Genomic DNA, 19,905 nt, shown 5'->3' on the forward strand with positions numbered 1-19,905 from the left:
AGGTTACCGCTACGCTCATACACACATGCACATGTGAGTGGGAGTGGGAGAGAGAGAGGCAGAGGCAGGGGGAGAGAGAGAAACAGACTGTTTTGTGCTGCAGCAGCTGGGTGGGAACAAAAGACGAATGGGGGCAGTTACATCAGAGAGCGACAGAATAAAAGAGACGGATAGAAAGAGAAAAGAAGGCCAACGAGAGAGACAGGCAGCAAAAAGGGGAGACACACTCAGTGATGGAGAAGTAGAGAGAGAACAAGTGAGACTGAAGGCGTAAAAAAAGGGATGAGTTACTCCAGGGAGGTAAACAGAAAGAGGGGGGAAACTTCAAAGAGGGAGAGGGGGAAAGAAATAGACAGACTGAAAGAGAAAGAGAGACAGATAAAAGACAGAGAGCAAAGCTGCTGGTCTGAGTCCAGGGCATGAGGACGGGTAACTGGCAGTTCAGAGAAAGACGGAGAGGGAATGAGAGATACTTGGGGGCTGCAGAGGAGGATAAGGGGAAAGAAGGCATTCCACCACCACCAGCAGCACCAGCACACCGGCACAATTAGTAGGCGTTCCTGCTGTGTCTCTCACAGTGGAGCTGGTTCACTGGCCAGATGCATCCATCTCCCCACCCGTGCACGCTGCAGCCTGCTCGCTTTCATGTCTGCGTTCTGCAGATCTGCACAGAAACGCTCTTGTTCGGTCTCGCACACAAAAGACGCACAGACATACGAGCTGCACATCTGCACATGAGGCGCCTCCACCTGCAGTCTACCTGCATGAAAATGTCTAGATGAACATCAAGAGAACATCAAGGCTGAGGAATTAGAGGGAATTCAGTGGTGATGAGTTCAAGGCTAATGCAGCAGAGAGAGAAACTTCAGGCACTGATTTGATTTGATTAAATTAGTTGTGTTCTCAAGCTATTTGATGAAAAAACGCTTGTGACCCTTTACCTTGAACTTGTGTAATAAAGTTGCATGGAGATGTAACATGTAATTGAAACTCAAGAAGTCATGTTTGTGCTCCATGTGTGTTTGTGATCTGCATTCATGTCACGGTCTCTTTACCCTTCGTCAACAGGACCTGTAAGATATTCCAGTGTACCACCTCCACCACCAACAAGCAAGCACCACCTCTCCGGCCAGGCAAAGGAAAACGCTGTCCGAACAGCCACCGATACCCCCCAAAAAATGATGACTGATGATGGACAGGCTCGTCGGGGCCGGGCAAAGGCAAAAAAAAGGCTGCACTGAGGTGAAGCTCGGGGGCAGACCGCTCCACAGAGAGTAGCTGCTCCCTGAACCTGGCCTGGAAATGTGTGTTCTCAACTGAGCCCGTGACTGGAAGGCAGAAGGCAGCGGCACTGTTTAACAGGAGGACAGCCTGCGCTTTAGAGACTGTGTGCCTGTGAGGCCCAGTGCACAGGGGGGCTGTTTGAAATGCAGAGTGAGGGATGTGTGTGTGTGCGTGTTCTGCCTTTCGATGGCTTGCTATCATATTCAGACACCTGGCCGACACTGATTGGACAGGAGCATCCCTCTGGCCACCTTGTCTGTGGGCCAAGAGTGTGCCCGTGAGTGCGTCTGTGTGTGTGTGTGCGTGTGCGTGTGTGTGATAATCATGAATCTGTCATTCTACGGTCTCATCATCGGTGTGTTTGTGAACATGTGTCTGTGTGAGTGAAGAAGTGCGTCTCATGTTCGAGTACATTTCAAAAAAAGCAGCACCCAACCACCGGATGTCCCATCTCCACGTGTGCGTTTGTGTTCAAAACAAGAGACAAAAACGAAAAACAAAAAAGGAAGCTGTACATGATGACGTGCTTTACAGGTTCTAAATATTCTGATATTGAAGAGTTAAGAATAAAATGGCCGCAGTATTTTAATATAACGCTCTTATCTTCGGAGATGTATTTTGATGTGCATTATGACTATACGACATCATCGCGTCACCCTTGGTAAATGTCAGGCTTTGTGTTCTTCAGAGAATAAAAATAAGAAATAAGAAAAAAAAAAAAAAAAGTCCATTCAACTGTGTGCACATTCAATATGTACAGTCATCACTTGACAGGTTGCAGATCAGGGCTCCAAGGGTCCAACTGGGGGTCAGGCCATCTCACTTCATGTCTATGTACAGCTCATAAGTATTACTGTTAAACATTGCCATGATGTATAATTATTTCACAGCTCTGCAGAAAGATACACATTCAATTCAGATCTCATGACACACACACACGTTTGTGTATTTCAAATGTAGCTTCTCACTCTGCCATGCTATGTAACAACGCCCGGCACAGGGCGTCAGTTTAAGTACTGGTCATATCAAAAGGAGACATATTTAAGTATTAGAGCATAAAAGAAAGTGCAAAAACGCCACACCAAACTTTCTCTTTTATTATGAAACTCATTATTTAATGGTGTATATAAGTATTTGATGCTGTTTAAATGTAAGATGTGATGTACTAATATAACTGTGTATAGTATTTCCTAGAGATGTTTATTTTCTATAAGATGGAATATGTTATTGCTTATAAAATGTTATTAAAAGAATCCATTGATGAAAAAAAAAAAAAACGACCTTTTTTGGGAATGTCACCTCAGTTGGAGCATGCCGTTTTATTGATTTTCATGTCTATTTGTTTGGAATTGATGACACAGCATCACTTTGTTTGAAATGTTTTTTGTAACGCCAATGTTAAATATACCAGCACCTTTCAATGCTGCTACGACTGACGCCTGCTCTTTTTGTCTTTACTGAACGTGCACTGACACTGACACACACGAGACAATTCGGATTTCTTAAAACTGTGGTGTTGTACAGAGGGAGGCCGGCAATCAGCCTCCACAACTATACAGTATGTGCCAGTTTGAAGTTGCCACAATGAACGAGTCATTTCCAATTATCATGACACTTTAACAAAGTTATTTCAAAGCTTGTGCTGTGAACATGTATGAACATGATTTACATGTTTATCATTCATCAAGCCGGATGAAGTTGAATACAGTCAACTAACAAAAGTCAGCAGATTGTCAAACAAACACCAGATCTCGCAGCGTTAAATAAATGAATAAAACAATTCTTGGGTCCTTCCATTGTCCGGATCCAGGTAGTAAATACTTCAAACTTTCTGATTGCAAGAAATCACATAATGTGCAACTAGCAACCTTAACTAATGTTCTTTGCTTACAGATATAAAGTTTGACTAAATGTGTTTTGATATATTGTCAGAGGGAAACTTGCCCAAAAAACTTTGATCCCACTACGTGGAAAGACCATGACCTCCTTGCATCATGTTGAAGTTAGTGGAGAGAGACTTTATCTACTTTTATTGCATCATCTGGTATCGAACTCATCAGATCATTAACCCGCTGCAGCTGACCACACCAGGACAAAACGCTCAGGTCTTCTTTACAAAATGTTTTAATATTTACATCAGAATAAATGATGAACCCAAAGACAAAAGGGAGAGATGATAAGATGTCGGTGAACAGAACCTTGAGACGTGGTTGCTTTACATTCATCTCAAACCAAAGTCTGCCAGTCTTTCACATTAGTGACACACTATAAAAAACAAACCGGTCCAGGGACAAAATAAAACAACACATGCCAAAGTTTTTCCTTTTTACAGTTGTCTAAAAAGTAATAAACAGTGTTTCTCTAGGAGCATGAAACTATAATGACTGAAGAACATGTATTGCTCTTTATGATGAAGCTACAAACAAAACAAACAAAAACACAAGAAAAGATGCACTGCAGGTCCTCTTTGGAAAAGAACAGTCTCTTATTTTGAAATTGTGTCATTATGCTGGAAAAGGTTCAAGTTATAGTTTGAGTTGTCGCTCTACGATGCCAGAATTGGATTCTGCCAAATGTCTTTTGATATCACAGTTGCCTGCGTGTGCAACAGTGCAAAAAGGTCAACTGAGTCAGACGACATGCCGCAAATATCACCTTGATACTGTCGAAATTTTGACACTCGTCACCATGGCAACACAGCACAGTAACTGCATTATTTGGATCTAATCAAACGCTTCCCAATAAAACAGAATCGAGGGAAGAATGTACGCATTTTTTCACTCTGCTTATGCAAAAATACTGCTTAATTAAAGTTCTTACAGATTATAAATACAATTTTAAAATATGTACACAGCAAAACAAAAACATGGACCTCTATGAAAATAACCTCATAAAGCCATATTATTACTTAATGAAATCAGCCTCTCAGGGCTAGTGCAGATACAGACACAGAGCTTGTACAGTGGGACCCCTCAGATCCCCCCCCAGTGAAACGTGATCAGTACTATCTGGACGACCTGCAGAGCGGCCCCCCACTGTACAAGCCCACAGCTGGACCAATCCGAGTTTGGCCACTTTCCTCCCACGCACGAGCGACACCTCACTCTGCAGCCAATCAGAGCAGCCCGCCACTCCAACCCACTGAGCACTCCTGTCTGTAGAGGATGCATCTGTGTCGAAAAAAGACTGGGGGTGGGACGATACCGAGCAAATGCAGAGAAAATATCTCTTTCACGCTCCACACACACACATGCACGCATGCATGCTCACTCACTCACACACATGGAGACCATTGACACACCATCAACCAGGAGGACTTCATGGCTCCTCTCTGTGGAAAACAGTGGCACTGCAATTCAATTTCTCGCGGGGGGGTGGGGATTCAGCTCGGTAAGAGAGAAAAATGCTTCCTATATTGTGATAATACTCCAGAGCAACAAGAGTGTGAACACGGTAAGTGCCTTCTGATGTGGGGTTGGGGCGGTGGGAGAGGCAGTCCATGAAGAATATCCTGTTAGGTTGATGTGGATCGGTATAGTTTAATAAATCTGTTCGGTGGCTGCACGCCAAAAATGCCAGGGACTGTGTGGTTGTGTGTCTGTGGGAGCATGTTTGTTTCTATATACAGTGTCCGTGCATGTCTCTCATGCCCCTCCCCTCTCCCCTCTCCCTTCTCTCTAGCTGTTGGTGACCGTGGTGCCACTGCCCAGCTTGATGATCATTTGCTGGCAGTCGTGGAGGGTCCGCTTGTCTCCCAGCTTCTCCAGGGTGCGGGCTGCGTCTGCCAGCATGCCTACCCTTTGGCCGGGAGCCGACAGAAAGGAGGGAGGGAGGTAGCGGCACGCCAGCATCACGGCCTCCGCCTGTTCCCGCTGTCCAGGTCGCGTCTCGCACTCCTCTGCACACACACACACACACAAACAAAAAGGAACAATCAACGTTGCTGCCACGCTATTCCGGGTGAGCTTTTGGATGTGATCAGCCGCCGACAGCCAGATCAGACTTCAACAGCTTATTGTTTAATTACTGATGGGATTTAGTGCAGTGAATAATTGGCCAAAAAAGATGAGGAGCTGATTAGAGCCACTGATTACAACCATTCAGTGTCTCTCAGCGCGCTACAACTTTTATTAAAAATGTTGAAAAGAAATCAAGAAAATCTGCATGATTGAGGTTTATTAGTCATCTCTCAATTTTTTGGATCGTTTTTTCTGCAACCTACTTTAATTAGAGCTTTGTACTAGAGCAATTTAACAACAGAAAACTAATTAAACTTGTGATTAAGGTAAAGAACATGTCACGATACCAGTGTACAGGGGAAATAAGGGTAGGCAATGCATTGAAAATATCAAACCTAATCTAATTAGGCCCCTCAGAAAAATGTGGAAAAAATAAACAATAGTGTGCACAAATTCAGAATCTCAAGAACAGCAATTAATACGAAAACAATGCTGCAGAACTGCTTGTGCAGAGTGGATGAAAAACAAAGATCAGCATCTCTACACACCTGTCTTGGCTCCAGGGGTTGCTCTGCGTCGCAGCGAGCGATCCAGGAGCTGATGTGTGCGGGTGGGACTGGCCCCCGCCATCAGCCTGGCTGTAGCTTCATGGAGAAACAACTGGAGAGAGATGGAGGGGAGGGAGAGAGATGAGAGAAGCGGAGGCGGAGGAAGAGGAGGAGGAGGGATGGGAGCGAGTGATGATGACTCACACAGAATGTTCGGCTCTACCTCAGAGAGACTTTGAAGCCTTGTGAACAACGCTGCTAAACACTTGCCTCAGGGGTGCGTGTGCGTGTGTGTGTGTGTGTGCGCTTCCAACACCTCCCAGCTAATTTCCACAGAGGATTGTAGCATGGACTGCCTGCAAATATGTGCACAGGAAGTATTTGTATGTCTATACTGAGTGCATCTCGTAAAGCTTTGCATTTTTTGTTTGCGTTCTTCATGCTATTGTCACGTCAGGTATGTGCAGCATGTACGGATCCGTCTTGATGCCGGTGTGTCGATCTTATACAAGCGGTTTAAAGAGCATTTACAAAAAGGCAGTCTAATGAGTTGCAGTTTAAAGAGTGTGCGTCGGTGTGTTGTTCTTGGTTTAATAATTCCCTTAGTGTGTGTCAATCAAAGATTATTTGTGGTGTTCGAGCGAGAGGATATAAAAGTTCGGCAGTATGTCAGTGACAATGTTTCACTGTGAAGTTTCACGAATGCATGAGCTCAACTTATATAAGGAAATCTAAAAGTGGTGACTAATCCTCTCATACATACTCGTCGCATTGCAGGTCTGAAGGTGTGCGCCAGCTTGCGTAGGGAACTGAGATCTTGCTGAAAGCCCTGGAGCTCCGGTGGAGAGGCCTGGTGGGGCCCCGCTGGGCCACTGGTGCCCACCGGCCCTGACCCCGCGGGACTGGCCCCTTGTTGCTGCAGACGCCATACGTTGGTCCTCATCACCAACAGCAGATCACACAGGAGCAACTGGATGACCTAGAGGGAGAAGAACAGGATTTAGACTGAGGAATGAAGGACATAAATAACACCACAGCAAATGGAAAAGGACTGAAGACCTGGAGACTGAAATATAAGACATATGCAGTTAGGTCTCAAATGTCAAGTTCTTTCCATAGGTGTTAATGGTGGATGATACCATGCGTCTCTATTTCAATCTTCAAATGGAAAAACAATACTATAATAACTAATAAACAAAGACAAACAGGAGAACTTAGGAATTGTTAATAATGTCCACTTAAGCTGTTTTCAGACATAAACTCCAGCACACACGGGCAATTTGTTTCACAGGATCTTGACCACAGACACTTCCAAATGCGGACTGGAGGAGGCGAGAATCGAACCACCAACCTTCTGGTTAGTGGACGACCACACATATAAGAGTGATATGAGATTTTAATTTGCACCATTTCATCTAGTGGAAAAACTTGCATTTTCTTAAGTGGAATTCCAAAGTTTTTCAGACACATTTCTAGGGAAAATGTGATTCAATAAGTACTTAACACAATGAGACTAAATATCATGAGTCGTATTAACATTAACAAGTATTGTATGTTTGAAAAGAAAGAGACTCTAGCCCACACGAACAGGTCTCAACGTACTGGTGGAGGACATTTCATTTTGTGCGTTCTGCTGTTTGTGGCCCAGCTCTGTGTTGCATAGCAGGTACATTGCACTCTACTGAGACACACATGCAATGCAACTACAATGCACTACAGCTCTGTCCGTAGACAAACGCACACTGTGAGCCGCCTCTCCACCAGCATTACCATCTGCTAAACGCCAGAGGGAAGGACACCATGGTATCACAGAGTGGGAGTTGCTGTCGGGGAGCCGCTGTCTGTGGTTAAAGTGTGTGTGGCTTTGTATTGTGAAAAGAGTGTGTGTGTACTTAAGAGATAATGTGTGGGCAATTTCCTGTGTTTACAATTTCATACACACAGATGTGTGGGCACATCTGTCGCTGAGTGTTTGTTTTTTTTCTTGATTTTTAATGCGGATGCGGTCGCATTTGCAAAATTCCACTCAGCGGAATAATAAACATCAACAGGACGTTTATGTGTACAAATCTGGAAGTGCCTGTGTGTGTGTGTGTCTGTGTGTTTGTGTACCTTGTCTAAGCTGGAGCTGTGGCAGTGTGGTCCTAGGTTGAGGCTGTCTCGGAGCACAGCGCTGGCCTTGTCGCTGTAGCTCAGACTCAGTTGGCAGTTTTCTGGCTTGGACAGCAGAGCTCGCACTGCCCTGAATGTGTTCAGACACGCTTTGGGCAGAAGACTCCTGACAGAGCGAGGGGGGGAAAGAGACAGAGGACACAGGTTAAAGCACTGGAAGTGTGGTATTGGCAGATGAGGGTAATGCAACGTACTCTTCTTTGACCGGCTGTAGAATTTTCAGTGTGTCTATGTCCAACTTACTCTGCATTCTGCAGACTGCGGGGCAGGTGCTCCACAGTCGGATACAGTCTCTCCGCGGCAGCATCATCTCCTTGGAGCCAGTTGATGATAACCACAGCAACCGAAGACCACCACTTGGAGTGCGGGTCGCAGCCTGGTTTTTGGAACAAATCAGTCAAAGGTGAGACACCAGCAGCAGACAAATCTCCCACTGTCCATTTTCACATTTAACATGCTTGAGTACACACACACACACACACACACACACACACACACACACACACACACACACACACACACACACACACACACACACACACACACACACACACACACACACACACACACACACACACACACACACACACACACTCTGCTTTCTATATCTTGCCCTCTGAATCAATCCATTTCTGCCCTCTAGCATAGTTGTAGAGGAAGTAACCAATTTCATAACTTCCTCTTAAGGGAAGACGTCTCCGTTTAAATTGGGGAACACACACACAGGCACTTGACACAGTGTGTGAGCAACCTGAGGCTCTGCCAACAAACGTCTCCTATTAAATCCCTGCACAACCTCCCTCTCCCTCGCGGCTCTCAAGGTGATCACCGATTTGACAGCACTGAAGATAGATGAAGCAATCTAGCGGATGCCTCCCCTTCACCTAGCTCCCTTTCACTCAGATCAGTGATCAGTGAGGACAAAGGCAAGTGGTGGGCGGGTGGAAGCCAGCCCTGCAGAAATCAAGCTACTCGATCTCAGTAGTGTAAAAGTTAACTTCTTCTCATGGCCCCGTTATTTTTGCAAGCGCATTATGGTAATGGGACACTTGGGCAGGTGAGGAAAAGATGCAAGAGAAGCAAATGAAACACTCAGGGAAGAAGATAAATAGTAATGAAGTCAGGAGTGCAAATCTAGAATTGAATGTGATGATGCACTCGAGCAACAGAAGTAGTTTCAGTCAGCGAGTGTTCAGTTGCCAAAGTTTTTAGGAGCTGATTTTGTGCAGGGATTCAACAACAGAGGCCATACTGTTGCCAATGACATTAGAATATCACCACAAATCAAAGTTTTCTATAATATCCAATATAAAATGTCCTCACAGTGGTGGGTTTTTAAACCCTCATACATAAAGCAGAGACATAAACGTGTTGTTAACACAAATGACAAGGGCCACAGTGACCTACCAGTCACAGTAGCCATGTTGGAGCCGATTGCAAAGGACTGGGATGTGGCGCCAGCAGCATCTGATGCGCTAATCAACAGCTGGAGGTACTGCAGGGCATCGGCGTACTCCCTGAGGACAAACACACACCGAATGGTTATTTCGCTGCCTCATCATCAACATGTAATGACCATTTCAAAAACATATAATGAGAATTTACTCTATTTTTCATAGTCTGTCATGCTATCCTTATTCTTAATGTTGTTCTCCTTGATGGTGTCTATTCACACCTAAATAATGTCAAATAGTAAATCAATCATGATGGTATAAAAATCAAAGTGGTGTCAAAAACAGCTATCTGGAGGTGTGTTGGCTTTTCTCACCCCTCGCCCTGGCTGGGACTCGTCTGAGGCTGGGCCACACAGTACAGAGCCTTCTCCAAGAGGTGCTCTCTGAATGCCTGAGTCACCTGGGCCAGAGGATCCACTGCAACAGTACCAGCAAAAGATTTTATTATGGGATAGACTTATGAGATCGGCCTCAGTTTCAGGTGACACATTTCCAGAGGTTTCAAAGTCACTTTGGCTTTACAAGAATAAAGTTACACATTAACTATGTCATTTTTGCACACACTGACCTGTATTGCCAGCCTGGCTGTAGATGCTTTCTTTGGGAGTGCTGCGAATAGCCCAGTCCCCATCGACAAAGAAGCGGTGACCCAGTGGGTGACAGAGCCACTGCATGGCCGGAGGCACGCTGCCACTGGACGACAGGCACGCCTGACGGGCGCTGCTCAGGAAAGCACGCTGTGACAAACAAAGGGTTGAGTTAACTTCTGCACTCTTATTTCTTCAATGAGAGGAGTGTTGACAGAATCACACAGCTTAATCATTAACTGATTTGGTTCATTGCCACGTCCCAGTTATGGTAAAAACAAATGAACTAAATGTCAACTCTGAACTGCTTGCTGTTTACGGGTGTTTAAAGTACAAGGGGACTTACAGAGGTGAAATGCAGGATCCTGGGCAGGCTGGCTTTGACCCGTAGAGCTGCAGAGACGTAGACCTCAGCCAGAGTGGCTACAGGCAGACAGGAGCCAGAACACTCTGCCAGGTTCACTGCACTCAAAGCCATGTGCACTGCTGATAGGTGGCTGCCATTCAATTTACCTGTATGCACGGACAGATTTGAAAAATGTACTGTTATAGAGAACAACAGTGATGCAAGAATGAAAAAAAGAGCCAAAGTGGTCAGGTGATATTCACTGAAGCCAAAGGATTTTGAAACCTTCTTTTTTTGGCACAGAGAAAACATAAGCTTACCCTCGCAGGAGAAAAGGGGGGCAGAGTTTCTCTTAAATCTCCTGAGATTTTTGTCACTTCAATATGCCACTCAAATGCGTTCAGTCTACCACAATGGCTTAATCCAGAAACAGGGTTTTTTCCCACCAACCAACCTGTCATATGAAGCTGGTGCAGACGGTGGTAAACCAGGGCAGCGTCACGGCTGCTTTTGCAAGCATCCTCCTGCAGGGGGCGGTCAGAACGCAGGCCTCCAGCTCTAGCAGCAAGCCAGCGGCCCACCCAGACCCGCTGGAGGCAGAATCTTAGCAGAGACCACAATGCAGCACAGGCCAGGTCCAACTGGGAGATGGGTAAGGGGCGACCGAGAGCCTTTAGACACGTCCACAGGTTCTGACTGGCCTGGGCAAAATCACCCTGGGGAAGGTAAAAGAGACAGAATGACAAGGTTGAACAGATAAATGGTGACCCAGAGTAGGTCGCTAAAGACAAGTAGACGATAAAAGTAACTCCTGAGAATATTTTAAGGACAAAAAAAATACATACTCTTGCAAGGTCCAGGTCAGCCTGCTTGCGGTGCCTCCAGAACAAAACAGAGGATCCAGAGTGGGGTCTGGTTACAGGTTCTCCATACACCAGCAGACGGATCAGAACTCCCGACACCAGAATACCATTCAGAAGCCACACAAGTATAGTTGGAAGCATCCAGTCCATCCAGCCCCATGATTCCGCTATAGAGGACAAAATAAAAACAGTGTCATATTTTAGAAAACATTACATGAAATTGTAGCCCTACCCTCCCGTCATCTATCCATCCATACCTGCAATATTCACACCCAGAACGCTCCTGCCTGCGTGATGGGCGGTGGCAGCTGCAGCGCTTCCAGCTGAGCTGCTGCCGGATGAACACAGCAGAGCAGCCAGAGGGTTGAGAGACAGGAAAAGAAAGGTGAAGGTGCAGAGCGCCATGCGGGAACGGTCTAACATTCCACCAGCACTGCTGCTGGCTGTCGATCTGTCCACCGCACCCGTAGCTGGCTGTTACATAGAAGAGAAACCAGAGATAAAAATGTGTGTTTAAAAAAACACAATTTAAAAGCATCCGCTTATGGCATTATGGTAATTAAGTGACCTGTTAACACATGAGCAGGCAGTGATTCACTGTCTCCCTTGAGGACAGTTTGCTCAGTTAAAACATGGACCCAACCCCTCATCTGATGTGAAACACCTCTGCTGACTGCAGTTTCACTGAGAGCTGCATACCGTGGTCTCTTCCCCCATCGGACTGTCGGGCTCTGAGTCACTGCCACAGTGTGAGAAAGATGTCGGAGAGCCCACGTCAGAAGCTGGCGGGGTCGGCAGCTCGTTCTTCACATCAGCCTGTCCATCTACCTCCATGGCAACCAGGTCTTTGAGAGACTCTGAAGGAGGAGGAGAGATGAGAAGGGCATTAACCGAGGGTCAATCAGTGGCATAAAAGCAAATACATCTTCAGCCTTTACTCCCACTTACTTAGAGGGAATAGAAGACTATTTTCACATTGGTCATTTCAGGAGAACAGTAGCTATCAATAGACCTCATCACAAAAAGGTCAACTTACTCTGAATGAATTGAAATGAACTGTCGGCAAACTGTTAAGGAATAAAGAAGAGAGAAAGACTTGAAGCACGTACTGTTTTTCTGGGCAGCCATTTTAAGAGCCATGTTCTCCTGTTTGAGTTTCTGGTTGGTCTGCTGCAGGTAGCGGATGTAGTCGATGGCTTTCTTCAGCACTGCAGACTTGTTGAGCTTAGAGGAGAAGAAAAAGACGAGACTGACTGAAACCCAATGCTAAACATGACGTCATGACAGAGTTACACAGAATACAGACACCAGAAAACGTCAATACCCTGATATTAAAAGCTACAATATCCAATTTTACTAGTATCGGTAGTGTCTGTTTACTACGAGTTGCATCAATCCTCTGCTTCCACTTAAAGCATAGTGGCCACATCAACAAGATGAGAGGCATGGCTGCTAATACAAGACCTATTGTTGGTTGACAAGGCCGACGCAAGACGCAAAGTATGGCATTATGTTGACAGTCAAGGCAAGCCCATCTGTAAAAGATGTTTACGTGCAGAAGGGAGCCAACATGTAAGACTTGGCAAAGCATTTCACCAACAGACATGCAGACAGAGACGGGTCAGTGAATGTGATGGATAAGAAAAAAAAGGTCTTGCGTTTATCATTGAAAAAAAGATTTAAACATCAGAGATGATGAGGAATTTAAGGGCGATAATAACTGATGACTTAGTCTTTGTAGCTAACTTAGCAAAATGGCAAACATCCCTATTAATATCAATATCTCAAATGTAACCAAGCCCAAATTCTAAATGATGTTTTACTAATTAATGGATTAATATTCACCTGTCTTTTTGTCGTCTCTGTTTTTAGGGTGACTGTGTCCAGGGACTAGAGATGAAAAAGAGGATCTTGGCTACCTCATTCAACTTTTAGCAGTTTTTGAATTAATGTGCACTGCACCTTTACATAAAATTAGCTAATAAATAAAACTAAAAACTAAATATGATGATAAATGTGCTTTTCTTACCTTGGCCTCAGTACCAGCCACCAGGTCTTTGAGCTCCAAAATTTTGTCGTTGATGGAGGAGCGGTAGCGCTTCTCGATGGCGTTGTGAGCAGTGCGCTTCTCCCCCTTGTGGGGAAAGCCAAGCGGCTTACCGCTGATGGCGATGCGGTTGATTGGGAGCTTGTCAGTATCCACCATGACTGGCATGGTGGTCAGGATGGTGCCACTGCCCATAAAAGCCTGAGGGGAGGGGGGAAACAGGAGAGAGGAGATAAGGAGTTGGAAAACCTTTCTGTCTATCGCATCCAACATGTTTAAAGTCAGTGGCAATGCCTTAAACAAGGTGCACTGCATGGTGTTAGCATTGAGCTAACATGAAAAACAAGGTCCCTACTTGTATTGAAGTGCTCTGTACTGGGTTGGTGGTGGACAGGGATGTGGGGGAGGCCATTGTCGTGACTATGCAGGGGTCATGTTTCAGGGTGGTCAGCAGCAGAGACTCCGCCTTGATGAACTGGGGCTGCAGCAACACCTGGGAAACACACTGTTAACAGTCACATGACATACAAACCAAAGACAACGCTGCATATATTTGGCTTGTGCCTGTTCAGTGAAGCTCATTCACACGGCAATCCCGTTCACTTACCGGTACTTGCTGAATGTGTTGTGCGATGGTTTGAGTGGGCTGGCTTGTCGTGGTGGCCAGCAGAGAAGCGGTGGTGGTCAGACCTTGGAGCTGAGCATGGATGGTCACCGGCTGGAGGCTTGGAGGCGAGGATGACAAACTGGTGGCGGGTATGCTGATGCTGGTGGGGCTGACAGCTGGAAAGTAGGTATGCAACAGATTTGTTTTTTAAAAAATATCCACAGCAACAATCCATGGCATCACGTGCTTTTTTTTTGGCAACTACACAATTGCCATTCCATTATTCAACAAACAAGTTATGCAGGAAATTCTACCGCGCAGGAAGTAATTGCTAAATTTATTTAACCTTGCTATAGTGAGTCAGAATTAAAGTTTGTTGTTTGAAGAATTCCAAAATTTAGTCAAAAGCCTCTGCTGTAATTTTATAATTGCACAATGATTATACAAAATGTGTTGTTATTGTTGCAACTCTAAAAGCGAGAGCTACTTTTGCTACACTTCACACCGATCAAGCCATTGTCTATGGATTTGTAGGCCAAAGGTGGTGAACTGCAATCCCATTAGATATAAGTGAGGGCAACATTCAGTGTGTCACCTTATCTTTCTTATCAGCTCCAACTGGGCTGCTGATTGCAATGACCTCTCGGCGTCTGGGTCGGGGAATTTTCCCAAGTAATAAAAAAGTATTACATCAAAAAAAAGTTTTATTTCCCCCATTAAAACAAACAGCAACAATCAGGGTGTCAAAGGTTTACTGTGCACATGTCCGCTGCCTGTCTCTTACTTGTTCAACTATATTCAAACAAAGACATACAAATACAGTACGTGCATATGCAGACGTGTACATGTGCAACGGGACTTTCCCAGAAAAATAATTTTTCATTGAGCTCACACACTCACACTGCTGAGCAAAGTCTATTAGATTAGGACTTGGACATGCGATCAAATGAGGTTGATTAACCCTGTGTCGTAGCTTGGGAAATGTAACACACACGAAGAGACACCGTGCTGGGCACTAGAGCTTCATTTGTGGGAGACTATCGAAGCCGGGCATGCACAGAAACCCAAATCTGCTTTAAACTACATTGACCTGGTGTCGTAATCCATTTAAAACTTAATGATCTATTTTTAGCTGAAGGTGGGCACAAAACACAGCTGTCCAAAATTAAAACCTGCTAACATTTAGTAGCAAAAACGTCATCCATTTACACACATACATATTTTAGTTTTTAATATCTAGCATTTCCTACTATTTTTAAACAGATGCTGTTCTACATTCTTACATTGTTTACTATGTCAGTATGTGATTGTAAGGTTTGAACATAATGCTGCCAGCGAATGGATGGTTTTTCCGTATGAATCTTTCCACTAGGAAATGTTCAGAAAATAAATGAAAAGATTATAATGAAAGGGCAACAGGAACACGACTGTCGGAGGACAACTGGATTCGGTGAAGCAGATTGAATGATGGATATTGGAATGATCCAACGACAACGCTCAATCCCACAGCAAAACAAAGGTAAAGCAACAATGACCCATATCACAATACATTTAAAAGCTCTCAATTTAGGTCATTTACCTGAAGAGATATTAAGATTTTTCTTTTTCTAAGCAATCTTAGAGACAAAAAAAAAGCAGTTATAGACACTAGTATATGTCTTTGCCAATAATGAGTGCTTACTTGTGTAGACGTTGGGGCTGCTGAAGTTACTCCGGGCTTGTTGAGACTGAGCCTGGACCTGATGTTGTGTCTGTGGCTGGGGCTGCATGGGAGTCTGGGGCTGCATGGGAGTCTGGGGCTGCATGGGAGTCTGGGGTGCAGGGGAGATGAAGAGAGTCTGGGGTGCAGGGGGGGTGAAGGGAGTCTGGGGTGCAGGGAGGTGAAGGGAGTCTGGGGTGCAGGGGAGGTGAAGAGAGTCTGGGGTGCAGGGGAGGTGAAGAGAGTCTGGGGTGCAGGGGAGGTGAAGAGAGCCTGGGGCGTGGAGCTGAACACTGGGCTCGTTCCAGGTGAGCCATGAGGTGAAGCAGCCTGGGCTGGCTGCGACGGGCTGAGAATGGGCTGGGGCAGCGACACCTGGGGTTGTCTGAGGGTCTGGGCCGGCTGCGGGGACGCCGGCTGCTGCCTTGGTGTGGAGTTGGGCACCTGGGCCAAGGGGGACTGCTGGAAAGTGGGAGGCTGGAAGGCCTTGTCTGGGGTGGAGGAGCTACGGGTGATGGGAGGGCCCAGAAGTGCATCCAGGTGGGGGTTGCTGCTTAGGATGGAGGAGGAAGATGGAGGTGTGGTGGTGGTGGTTGGAGGGGCAGCTGGTGTGATGGGCTGGGTCAGACCAGGAAGCTCTTGAGTGGGTGGGGGCCCTGTGTATGGTGTATCAAAGAGTCCTCCAAACTCCATGTCCTGGTTGTTGATGAGCTGTAGCATATCTAAAAATGGAAGAGAAAATAGAATCACCATCACTTTTATTGAAAGTAGATTTTGTAAAGATAATTTTGGTGCCCATACACACTCGAAATTAACAAAGCCTCCAAGTTCTTATCAAATACAGTTCTGAAAGACAACTTTATAAGAACTGGTTTTCAGTTTGTCTCACTGAAAACAACCATCAGTATTCTTAAATGTCTTTCCTATATTGTTTGTCCAATAACAAACAGGAATTCCAATCTGCAACTGCATTCTTATCTGCATTGCCAGGTACCCATGTATCAACCCTGAGTGTTTATGATACCACAGCTCAGAGAAAGCTCGCAAAAGTAAATATAACAATAGTAATAAGGCAAATAAACAGTGTAAAAAAAGCTTGAATCTAAAAATGTATCTATTAATTTAACACTTTCTTGTCTCGTTTTCGAACTAAAAAAAATAGGAATTGAAACCAGGATTCAATAAAATCAAGACAAACGATGATGGAAAACACATAAACTGTTTCCTGCAGCTGTGGGCCTGGGTACTGCTAGAATGAGCAGGCAGCTTTGATACTGATACTGAAGAGTGATGAAACCAACTTAATGATGAACTACAGCAACTAATGACTAATAGTTAATCAATTATATCAGGAGAACATTTTCATATCGATAATTATCCCTATAAACTTCAGTCTGATTTTTGCTCCTGAGCTGAGGTTGTGGTTTTCCAATCTTCTTTATGAGTAATGACAATGACACACAGCCAAATATGTTATAAACCTGAGATAGATGAATTATGTTACACCTCCTCACTGCGCTTGCACAATGCGTAGGCAAAAAATAAAAAGTGAACCCTTGAACCCTGAATATTACTATTGATGAAATTTATATTAATGTTATTTTATTGCACAGTCGTAGTTCTCATAAGCAAAATAAGCAGAAAAAGAAATGTGTGTGTGCTTAAGTCAAAACTGAGAAAGACAAGGCTCAAATAGACGTGGCTGCACTGAGCTCATAGGTTTATAGAGGCCAGTTATATTCTGGCCCTGGAAAGAGGCCAACTTCACTAATAAAGTCTCAAATTGTGGCCCTGATTAAAACCTATCAGGGGCACATCAGCAATAAATTAAAAAACAGGACTCCGTGTCACTCTCCCCGCTGAGTGTTGTGTCTGCAGCGGTGAAACGCAGCAGCAGCAGCAGCAGCACTGGGTTTGTAAGCCAGTGTTTTGATATGAGGTGATCGCTCTTGACCAATCACAGCTCGCCTCGGAGACTTGCTATGCCGATCAGCCCAAGACGGGGAAGAGAGGCCGCGCTTGTGCGCAGCTTCACACGAGGTTACCAGCGAGCAGCGAGCACCGAGGGTTACTGGCGGTCACACGCGGGAGGGAGGATGGCGAGGATGTGAGGCTGCGTACCCCCCCAACCCCCCAGGCGGCTGTTTACTCAGCTTATCACCAACACACGTTGACTGTTGTTTTAACTGCATATTGGCCGATTACAGGGAAATGTCCCGAAAACATGAAAATATAACACAACTGATGCATGTGTCTGTTAAACAAGCATTTTTTGTCTTTCTAAAAAAAAAATGACGTTTGTGATAGGATACGTAAATACGCACAAGGCTTTAATCGAACCAGTGTATTGATTCCATTGACAAAACAGCAGCATGCAATTAAACACAATATAATTGTATGTGTTTTGGGGGCTGAATGAATCCAGTATATGAGAATGATCGGTGAACTGAGGCTAGCTGAACCCAGCGGAGAGGAATGAACGCCAGTAACCCCTGTATGTGGAGCAGCCGGGGGGGGGCGGGGCACACTAGCCACTATCCAGCAGCACGTTATTTCCACATATTAGCCTGAGCCATTAAACCCCCACTCTAATAACCCTGTTGTTCTTAATGCACAGTAAAAACAATCTGGTGTGTATGTGATCCGATAAAAGATCCTCCGAAGAAGAACAGCAGCTAGCTTAGTGTATAATGTGAGCTAGTGGGGCTAATTGGTAGTAGCTAACACACGCTACGAGCTGAACGCTGTGTTTTGGTCACTGCTGTTGAATGTGAAGTGTGAACATGGAGTAAATACTATCCGGAGAACACAGGAGACGAGTCGGAGGGATGAGTGGAGCAGTGACAGGCTGGGGGGTTAGCACACGTTAGCTGGCAGCCGCCGTTACATTAGCTTACCATCAATGTCGCTCAACAGGGCCGTGTCAATTTCGCTGGGATCGTGTAGCGTCAGCGTCGGATCCAGGTTATCCAGCGAGGGATCGTCAAAGGACAGGCTGTCCATCTTCGCTGCTGTGTGCGGTCTTCCCACGGTGGTACTGTGACCGCGCGGTCTGTATCGCTCAGATGATGGGGAGGCAACGAAAAAAAGAAAAATCAGGCAAACGCGTCTCTCCCTACATCAAGAGCCAGGAGCCGAGAGGGGCCGAAAACACGAAGCGTCCACTAGCTCCGCAGCCCGAGCGCCATGATCGCGCAGAGAAACTTGTCAAACCAAGTCAAACACTGAGGCTCATTCAGCGGTCACTCACTAACGTGGGTGCCGAGCAGAACCCGCCCAGCCGGCCCGGTGACTGACAGGCGCGCGGGGCCAATCGGCGCAGTCGCAGTGGATTTCCCACGTCCCGTGTGTGGACTGTGTTGACTGAAGGAGGAGACAGCATGTGGAGCATCCGATCATAATAATGGATGACGCTGCACAAGAAGACAACGATTATCAATGTAGAGGAACAAACTCGTGCAATGGATCAATTGTGTCTGATTGCATCCATCTGAAAAGCAGCATGTAATTTATTTAAATACACTGAACAAATGTTATATGTTACTTTATGCAAATCCAGCCCCCTACCACCATATTCCCCAGCAACCATATTTTTTATTGAACTGTTTTTATTGAAGGAAAAACAGCGTGCATGTGTTTATCGTGGGCTTGCCCCTCGGTAGCCAATCAGAAACGAGCAGGCGTGGTCAAGCGGAGAGTCAAGTTTGTTCGACGCGGAGCCGTGACACCTCCTGTAGAACCAGACAAATCCGACCAATGGGAAGCCCAGGAACCGAGTGGGGTGATCTGACGTCACAGCACTGAGTCTAGCGATTACATCATGTGTGTCTCTCTCTCTCTCTCTCTCTCTCTGCTGAAATGGAAGTGGCAGCAACAGGGAGGTGAGGTGGAAGGATGCAGGTGGGCAAAAATAATACAAGACAGGAGATACATTTTCCATATTTGCCCGATGAATACCCCCTCTCAAAAAATAAAAATAAATAAATAAACCCATCCTCTCATTACAGTTTATACATTTAATTTATCTTGGGCACAGTCAGGCCTTCTCCTGTAAACAACACACTTAAATAACTAATAATACAAACATGGGCGGTGCAAGCTTCTCAGATCAGCATCAGTAAACTATAGCGTGAACGTGCTGCACTTCAACCCAAGGTGGACACCCACAAAGGCTCACTGGGGAAGTAGGTCAGTGACCTAGAGAAGCACCGCAAAGTTGTTGTTTGCATTAGGGAAGTGGAGTGATATAGAAACCTTGTGTGGTGCGTTTGTGTAAAGTCTCAGATTAGATCTGGAGAAACCTGACCGTGGAGGTGTGCAACATGTGACTTTTAAAAAA

The 19,905-nt window shown here is 45.4% G+C and overlaps 2 protein-coding genes across 5 annotated transcripts in view; one reads left to right on the forward strand and one right to left on the reverse strand.

The window, feature by feature from the left end:
- The window catches only part of LOC118123341 (retinoic acid-induced protein 1), a 53,628-nt gene extending 50,908 nt beyond the window's left edge, over positions 1 to 2,720 (forward strand). Inside the window, exon 5 of the mRNA XM_047343917.1 lies at positions 1,069 to 2,720. Within this exon, the coding sequence (XP_047199873.1) occupies positions 1,069 to 1,077 (9 nt within the window). The 3' untranslated portion in view covers positions 1,078 to 2,720. The remainder of the gene's footprint in view (positions 1 to 1,068) is intronic.
- Positions 2,721 to 3,390: 670 nt separating this feature from the next.
- On the reverse strand, positions 3,391 to 18,843 carry srebf1 (sterol regulatory element binding transcription factor 1). 4 transcript variants are annotated; one of them, XM_047343918.1, is made up of 20 exons: positions 18,464 to 18,843; positions 15,840 to 16,288; positions 15,549 to 15,705; positions 13,868 to 14,043; positions 13,616 to 13,753; positions 13,243 to 13,461; positions 12,323 to 12,437; positions 11,913 to 12,070; positions 11,471 to 11,687; positions 11,196 to 11,380; positions 10,805 to 11,066; positions 10,351 to 10,517; positions 9,986 to 10,154; positions 9,732 to 9,834; positions 9,371 to 9,480; positions 8,207 to 8,339; positions 7,904 to 8,069; positions 6,555 to 6,770; positions 5,792 to 5,903; positions 3,391 to 5,182 (listed from the first exon to the last, which is right to left on the reverse strand). In XM_047343918.1, the coding sequence occupies exons 1-20, from the start codon at positions 18,567 to 18,569 to the stop codon at positions 4,962 to 4,964; spliced, it is 3,579 nt and encodes a 1,192-aa protein (XP_047199874.1). In that variant the 5' UTR covers positions 18,570 to 18,843; the 3' UTR covers positions 3,391 to 4,961. The 4 variants fall into 4 exon arrangements, with proteins under 4 accessions (XP_047199874.1, XP_035036648.2, XP_035036649.2 ...); XM_035180757.2 differs by lacking the exon at positions 18,464 to 18,843 and adding an exon at positions 13,059 to 13,103 and having other exon boundaries at positions 13,616 to 13,765; positions 15,549 to 16,071; XM_035180758.2 differs by lacking the exons at positions 15,840 to 16,288; positions 18,464 to 18,843 and adding an exon at positions 13,059 to 13,103 and having other exon boundaries at positions 15,549 to 15,816.
- Positions 18,844 to 19,905: the final 1,062 nt, after the last annotated feature.

Source organism: Hippoglossus stenolepis, chromosome 16 (genome assembly GCF_022539355.2).
Source record: "Hippoglossus stenolepis isolate QCI-W04-F060 chromosome 16, HSTE1.2, whole genome shotgun sequence".
Lineage (NCBI taxonomy): Eukaryota > Metazoa > Chordata > Actinopteri > Pleuronectiformes > Pleuronectidae > Hippoglossus > Hippoglossus stenolepis.